Source organism: Haliotis rufescens, unplaced genomic scaffold (assembly GCF_023055435.1).
Source record: "Haliotis rufescens isolate VD_foot unplaced genomic scaffold, xgHalRufe1.0.p SCAF_37, whole genome shotgun sequence".
Lineage (NCBI taxonomy): Eukaryota > Metazoa > Mollusca > Gastropoda > Lepetellida > Haliotidae > Haliotis > Haliotis rufescens.
In genome coordinates this window covers 1,680,819-1,689,110 of record NW_025964079.1, presented here as the reverse complement: position 1 = coordinate 1,689,110, position 8,292 = coordinate 1,680,819, and the positions used below count along the sequence as shown (strand labels likewise).

Sequence of the window (8,292 nt, the reverse complement as noted above, 5' to 3'; positions counted from 1 at the left end):
TTTTGGTGAAGTTTCACGTAGTGTAGAACTCTTTTAAATAGTGAAGCGCTGTTTCATATAGTGTGGCATTGTTTCACATATTGTATCACTGTTTCACAAAGTGTATCACTGTCTACACAGTGTAGTACTGTTTCACATACTGTAGCATTGTTTCACATACTGTAGCACCGTTTCACATAATGTAGTACTGTTTCACATACTGTAGTACAGTTTCACATAGTGTAGTAGTTTCACATACTGTAGTAGTTTCACATAGTGTAGTACTGTTTCACATACTGTGCATGTAGTACTGTTTCACATAGTGAAGCATTGTTTCACATACTGTAGCACCGTTTCACATAGTGTAGTACTGTTTCACATAGTGTAGCTCTGTTTCACATAGTGTGGTACAGTTTCACATATGTAGCACTGTTTCACATAGTGTAGTACAGTTTCACATACTGTAGCTGTTTCGCTTAGTGTGGTACAGTTTCACATACTGTAGCACTGTTTCACATAGTGTAGTACAGTTTCACATACTGTAGCACTGTTTCAAATAGTGTTGTACTGTTGCACGTAGTGTAGTACTATTTACACATACTGTAGCTCTGTTTCTGTAATTACAATTAGTGTAACACTGTTTCTCATGGTACACGGGGTCAACACCCTTCACCAATGTGTTTAACATCTAAACCGGGGGGCACGGGTGGCCCAGTCGTCTTAGGTTCCGCGATTCGCTGTGCAGAGTTGAAGTCCCTTAGGCACGCCAGAAACCTATGATTGTGGGTTCGAATCCCGGTTCGCCCCGATTATGTTTCTAGGTTTGTCAGCACCATACCCGTGCTCGTGGGTTTCACCGAAGTGGTAAACGTCTGAGACCTGCATCACTTCGGGCTTTCCTCCCACATTAAGCTGACACGCCGTGATATGACTGGAATACTGTTAAAAGCGGCGTTAAACCAAACTCACTCACTCACTAACATCTAAACCCGCTTTCATTTTACATTAGGCTCCGCTCATTGATTCCCACTGTGTTCAGCACAGTTTAATGTTCTTCACAGTCCTATCTCTTACCTGACTCATTCAATCTCGTACAAGTCATGTTTTCATCGTTTACATGATATATCTCATCTCATACCGGATGTATTTATCTTATCTTTAAGTGACAGTTTCCACGCCGTAGTAATGATCAATGGACACGGGTTGTTTTATGGATCTCGGCTTCTTACATTCATTTCCTGGAACGTTTGATACAGGTGCTCATACCTTTTCCAAGCAAGTCATCAACAACTGAGCAGGCATGGTCATGTAGCTAGGGGTTACCTCATCCTCTCCATCTCCGGGGCTCGCATTTCGGTACACCTACACTCACCCATGGACCCATCCCCGTGGTTCTCTAAATCTTAAATGACCTGCCCTTGGTTTTCAATAACATTTTACCGATCAATCAACGTCGAGATAAGGAAAAAGAAAATGGGCAAGGGAGGTAACTCGTATTGACACCCAAGCCACCGCAAGTTTTGATAGACAGGAAAACATCCTTTCCGTCAAAATGAATTTTTGAGGGCTTTCTTTTGCGTGTTAGTCAGTTTTTCAACGTTGAACTTCTTGCAAACTTTATCGTTGCCAGTGGGACAGGCCGCCATGTTGTTGATGTCACCAACTCATTATTGGACTGGTTTGTAACTCGCATTCTGATTGGTCCGTTAGAACTTGATTTCCTTTAGCCAGATGGGGCTCCGCAATTTTGTTTGAAGCAAGTGCAAGTAAAAGGAGGGGCTTAGAAGGGAGATTACTCGTAATAACCACTGGTGGAGCTACGATTGAGCCCAGAAGTTCAATCCTTGTTCGGCAAGGGTGGAAACTTGACTTTTAAAGTCAGTTAACTCCCTCACCCCAGGAAGATGGCGGTGATGATGGTGGACAGGGTAGAGACCGGTGTTGGATTGTTTGTGGTTTGACCTATGTGTGGGGGGCATTCAGTGAATGGTGAAGCTGCTGTCGCTGTACTCTGGGTGATAAATGATTTGATGGTACTGTTGACGGATGTGGCAAGGTATCCGTTGTATGCCGTGAACACCTGCTTAAGGTAATCTAATTCCCGTTGGAGGGATGTGGGTATTGAACAGGTGTTCTTTACCTGCAGTCTTGGTCTGTGGGGGTGATTGGGCTTGTTCTTAATTTATTGGTCATCATGGGCGGGTCATCATGAGTGTGTTGTCTTGCTTGTAGATAAGGACGTCCAGGTAGGGAAGCTGGCTGTTTGATTTTGTCTCCATGGTGAATTTCAGCCTCCGGTTCTGTTAATTGAGATGTTCCAGTGAGGTGGCGATGTCTTTCTGGTTTTAACATGGCAATGGTGCCATCTACTTTCCTGTACCAACAGATAGCGTAAACGGGGATTTCTATAAGGCGGTTTCTTCTGAGTGGGTTATGTTAATGATGAAAGAGGTGGTCGCATGGGCAGGGCGTGTATTCGTTGGTAGATCTTGGATGCTGGTGTCTGTGGACAGTTTGATATCGATGGGTTATTTGGTGTCAAATCTGGAAGCCTTCCAAAGCAACCCGTTCCAGACTAGCCAACACCGAATCACCGTCTCACCATTGGATCAGCCCCCGTCCTTGCCTCCGATCTAAAAAACAACACACTCATATGGTGAGGTGAAATGGGGTTTAACGTCGCGTTCAAGATTATTGCACTTATATAGCAACGTGCATGTACGTATGTGTGTGTGTGGCTGCTTGTGATAGTCCGGACTGATGCCGATTTATAGTGCTAGCTCACTGAGATACCATGCCTTAGTTCAAAATGAATACCCCACTCAGACACAGTATACTGACTCCGAGCCGATCTGTTTCGGTAGATGTATTCGTGACTGATTATTCCCTGCTGTTACAGTTATGGATTACTTCATGTAGTTTATATGTCAGGACAATTAATTCAGGCGTTAACGGTAGTGGCACACAGAAACAGATGTATTCTCTAGTGCTTGGCTGCAAGACGTTACTTGCCCTTAAACTGACGCATCATTGATGTATCACAAGTACGATTTTACGTGCACTTCCGCCACGGGAGCGACACACAGAAACAGAAGTATTCCCTAGCGCTTTGCTGCAAGATGTTTAGTGGCTTTAACTGGCGCATCATTGATTCATGCACAAGTATGATTTTACGTGCACTTCAGCCACGGTAGTAGCGCACAGAAACTGAAGTATTCGCTAGTACTAGTGCTCAGCTGCAAGACCTTCAAACTATAAACGTGGCTTTAACCGACAGTTCATTCGTCCATGCACAGTTATTATTTTACGTGCGCTTCAGTCACATTATCACCTCTCCTGCATGCCGACCTCACAGCAACACCCAGCCAAGACAGTTTCCACCGATCAGGTTCCACCTTAATCGTGTGCTACAACGTGTACTGTAGAACTCTTCAGGGATCCCCATATACGCCTCTGTACATTGTATCGGAGAGGTCAAAGAATAGTGCGTGGTTTTCACCACGAGTGATTTATATATATTGAACTAAACAAAAGAAAGTTTGAAAGCTTGATTTGGACAAATAATTACTAACGTTATCAAATTGCTAGTGGGCTGTGAACAGTGGCCAAAACAGAGTGAGAGAGACCGAGTACGACCACCCTACACACTACCCCCACCCCCACCACATAACTTCCACTTTTAGTATTCAATGCAATCATAGAACAGGAATATAAATTATAGGATTTTTTATTGTTTGATTGTGTATTCGATTTCAACAGAAATTTTATTTCTTGTCTCGTCGTTTGCTTCAATTGGAGTAATATTTCTGTGTATAGAAGAGAAATCTGAAACAGAAAATACACACGTTACTGTCGACTGTGGTACTATCAGTATACATACTGTCACTAATTACTGAGGTGTGAAAACGTGTCACTATGATGTCAATGTTTAACAAACAGTTGCAGTGACGCGTATTGTTGGTAGAAGTTGCGAAAGCGTAGCTCAAACAAAGTACTGTGTTATTTAATATACTAATAAGTCGTGGATGTTGTAGCGAGGATAGAGGCAGTTCTTGTGACACGGGTCAGTGTGTGTGAGAAAGTGTGTAAGAGTGTGTGTGTGAGAGTGTGAATGTATGATAGTATGTGTGTGTGTGTGTGTGTGTGTGTGTGTGTGTGTGAGCGTGTGTGTGAGAGTATGTGAGTGTGTGTGTGTGAGTGTGTGTGAGAGTGTGTAAGAGTGTCTGTGAGAGCGTGTGTGAGAATGCGTATGAGAGTGTGTGTGAGAGAGTGTGTGTGAGAGAGTGTGTGAGAGCGTGTGTGAGAGAGAGAGAGAGTGTGTGTGTGTGTGTGTGTGTGTGTGTGTGTGACCGTGCGTGAGCGTGTGTGTGTGTGTGTGTGCGTGCGTGTGTGTGTGAATGTGTATGAGAGTGTGGAAGAGTGTGTGTGTGAGAGTGTGTGAGAGAGTGTGAGTGTTGGGGGGCACGGCAATATCGATAACGATCAAGCAAATAACGCAGTTTGAGGTACTTTCATCCGCCTCATGGCAGATCTTTACTTCTTCTTTTTTAAATTTGGAATGTTGCCAAAGTGTATTCTGAACTTGCTATAACTGCATAGACGTTTTATTGTCACTCACAAGCAGTTGATTATGGTCTGAAACAACGTAATCCATGTAGACGTATCTTCACCTATGTGTGACATGGGGTTTAATGCCGCTTTTAACAATGCTTCATATGTACACCAACCAAATAAATGGGATTCGAACCTTCCATTCAATGATAGATATGGAGCAACAGCTCAGGCCAACTCATGTGTCTGTTCTGTATTCTACTGTCTGTAATTTCTAGGGTCATGTGTCACAGATCGTACATTCTTGTCCCGGTGGGGACCCGGGGTAAATGTGACCCCAGCACCCAATTGCTATAAAAAAAAGTCTGGAAGTTAATTTAAGGTAACGACGTTTACAACCATATCTGAAAAGCTATTGGACTATTGCGTGCGTGATTCCCGTGCATCCTTTCGAGTTGAGTTGATTGGTTCAAATGTGTCATATGGCCCTGAGACGCACGGGTAGCATTATGCAGATGGCTGTTACAATGAATGCTCGTTCCACCCGTGACGAACAGGTCTGGTTGTTGATGAAATATAGTGATAGCTAAATAGACAGACTTTTTATTCATGCACCGATTGTCTTTAAATGTAATATCCAGTTATGTATAACTGTTTAATAATCTCATACCATCTTTGACTGGAGTAGGTCCCATAGTTTTTCAGATATTGTAGTAAACGTCGGTACCTTAAATTAACTTCCAGACAAAAGTCGTAGATGCGATTTTATTGGGAATCTGTGATTATTTCGGGATATAATTGGTCAATACAAACCTATGCTGATCGTAAGAGGTTTGTTTGTTTGTTTGTTATTTAACGCCACACTCAGCGATATCTCAGCGATATTCTAGCCCGGATCTTTACGGGTCTCGTAAGAGGTGACTTAGTAGATCGGGTGGTCATGCTCGGTGGCGTTGGTTATTGCGTGGCAACGTCGCCGACGACGTAATATCAATCACAGGAATGTCTGGACCAGATACGATATTTACAAGCACACGCACACACGCACGCTCACGCGCACGCACATTCGATATGACTTGATATGTACGTTTTTGTGGCTGAACAGACCAGGAACATTTTAGGATCTTCTCTCCAAATCTATATGCATTGAAATATTAGTGTTCTGTACTTACGAGGAACAGATCTTGGGACATGCCTGCACGGGGATGGTGCGGACGGTGTTGAGACACGCCCCCTTGCACTGGTCCTCAGTGGCGTCCGATCCCACCTGGTTGACGAGCTCCGCGATGCCCGTCTTCAACTGGGAGTCCGTCATTATTGAGGACAGGTCTAAAGAAACAAGGTGTGAGTCTTAACCCCATTAGATTTTATTTATAGAGTCAGCTTGGTCGGTTATAATGCAATACCTTCACAGAATGTCAGCAATGACGTGGCGTCATGCCGCTATAATCTAGCTGTTATTAAATTATATTAAAACTGTATGTCAACAGTAACGTCACAATATGTCAACAATAACGCCCCTTTATTGCAGCAATAGCGTTACTTTACGTCAGCAATAGCGTCACTTTATGTCAGCAATAACGCAACTTTATAGTTTATAATACGATAACGTCCCTTTCTGTCAGCAATAACGTCCCTTTATTGCAGCAATAGCATCCCTTTCTGTCAGCAATAGCGTCACTTTATGTCAGCAATAAAGTCCCTTTATTGCAGCAATAGCGTCACTTTATGTCAGCAATAACGCCACTTTATAATACAATAACGTCCCTTTCTGTCAGCAATAGCGTCACTTTATGTCAGCAATAAAGTCCCTTTATTGCAGCAATAGCGTCCCTTTCGGTCAGCAATAACGCCACTTTATAATACAATAACGTCCCTTTCTGTCAGCAATAGCGTCACTTTATGTCAGCAATAACGTCCCTTTATTGCAGCAAAAGCACCACTTTATGTCAGCAATAACGCCACATTATAATACAATAACGTCCCTTTCTGTCAGCAATAGTGTCCCTTTATGTCAGCAATAAGGTCACTATATAAAAGCAATAACGTCACTTTATTTCAGTAATAACGTCACTCTGTGTTTATCATTAAAGTCAGACAATGTCAATACCAAAGCCACGTTATGTCCGCAATAACGTCACTTTTATGCCAGCAATGATGTCAAATATTGTCAACGTCACACAATATATCATAAAGACTTTCACATGGAAATAGCGTCAAAGAATGTCGGCACAAATGCCAAGACAATACAAGACGATACAAGACAACTAACTCACCCAAGTCAGAGCACTGTTTACTGCAAGTTGACACTGCGGTGTATCCATACGCCTCGCCTTCTCCCCTGGAATAGCCGTAAACCTGGATAGCACATGGACTGCTGGAGGCGACACTGTCCACCATGTGTGAACCGTACGCCACCTGCATCCTTGCAACGGAGTAGCCGAGTTGAGGGACTTTTTGCCATTGGACACCGGTCAATGGTTTCTCATCAAGCCGGACATCTTTAGTGTGAGCCGACGACGTTACCAGGGTGATGTAATTTTCATAATTCTCATAATTTTGCATCCCTATTGTCTTTTCCATGGTAACGAAAACATATCTTGACCCAAATTTTGCGATACCCGGATAGTGTTCTACTGGTCGAACAAGGAGGGCCATGGGGTCGGGTGGTCAGGCTCGCTAACTTTGTGGATGCATGTCAACGTGTCCCAGTTGCTGGGATATTGCTGGGAGCGGCGTTTAACAACAAACAAAACAAACTGTGCTGGTAATTTCGCCATATACTGTCTTGCTAGTCGTCTTTTCAGCTGTTCAATTCTTTGGCATTTAGCAATTTTACCGATTTTAGGAATCATTCATTATTATTTTGGTAAATTTACATAACTTTCTTGGTGCTTCGTGCTGTTGCTTGAAACTAGACATGTCAATGTATGATTGAACGTATAACAATATTCACGTATGTATTGATATTTATAGAGAGCCAATAATTCAATTAGGATTTGAACGTCAGTTTGGATGGGTTTATTGAAGTGTGAACCATTTAAAAGCGCTGGTTAAACCTCCGAGCGCTTTTAAATGGTTCACACGTCAATGAACCCATCCAAACTGACGTTCAGATCTTATAATTTCATACTTTATAGTCTCGCTGAATAATATCGTAATAATGTTAGCTGAAGTTTGAAATCCTCTGGTTTTGCCGAAGACCATTGCAACAATGTTATTTTGTCGGTATTTACCAGCTTTCAGTCGCATAAGTTTCCCTACTCATACTCAGTTACGCAAAGAAAAATAGTTCTTTGAATATATACAACATAACCTGAAAACATCAACATAATTTTATTCTCTGAACAAATTGACAAACAATATTTGGGATTAATCAAATCTTAAAAATAGGCAACAGGAAAGGGATCACAAATATAAACATAACCTTGATGCACCCAGGCGAGGTCAACCTTCAAGCGCGGATTTACATATGACGTCACTTAAGTTTGAAAAGAGGTGCATTAATTTTCGAATCGAACGGGAGCAGCAGAGGATGAAATTTATACTTACTGCTGTTGAAAAGGAAGTTTATGGAACAGTTATGGAAATCACCCCGACGCATGAACCCTCCCATGGCACTAGCAAATTGAGAATATCACTGATTTATGTATGTGTTTCTTGTGTTTGGATAATCGCAAACCAATTCGGACGAAACTTGTGTGGTTTGTGTTAATTTTCAACGTCAGAGTGTGCTTGGTGTATTTGGAGTTTCCTTCTTGT

At 42.4% G+C, this 8,292-nt stretch overlaps 1 protein-coding gene across 1 annotated transcript; it reads right to left on the bottom strand.

Moving 5' to 3' along the window:
- Window positions 1–3,710: 3,710 nt before the first annotated feature.
- Window positions 3,711–7,188, bottom strand: LOC124140453. The gene is made up of 3 exons (XM_046508011.2): window positions 6,807–7,188; window positions 5,703–5,859; window positions 3,711–3,804 (listed from the first exon to the last, which is right to left on the bottom strand). Exons 1-3 carry the CDS (start codon window positions 7,186–7,188, stop codon window positions 3,768–3,770), a joined length of 576 nt encoding a protein of 191 aa, XP_046363967.2. The 3' UTR covers window positions 3,711–3,767.
- Between the last annotated feature and the right edge of the window lie 1,104 nt (window positions 7,189–8,292).

Excerpts from the sequence above, each read along its gene's own strand:
- LOC124140453 (XM_046508011.2), bottom strand. The coding sequence starts at position 7,188 with ATGGCCCTCCTTGTTCGACCAGTAGAACACTATCCGGGTATCGCAAAA. Across the intron at positions 5,860-6,806 it reads TAAACAGTGCTCTGACTTGG|ACCTGTCCTCAATAATGACG; the intron begins GTGAGTTAGTTG and ends TTGTTTCTTTAG. Across the intron at positions 3,805-5,702 it reads TGTCCCAAGATCTGTTCCTC|ATTTCTCTTCTATACACAGA; the intron begins GTAAGTACAGAA and ends TTTCTGTTTCAG.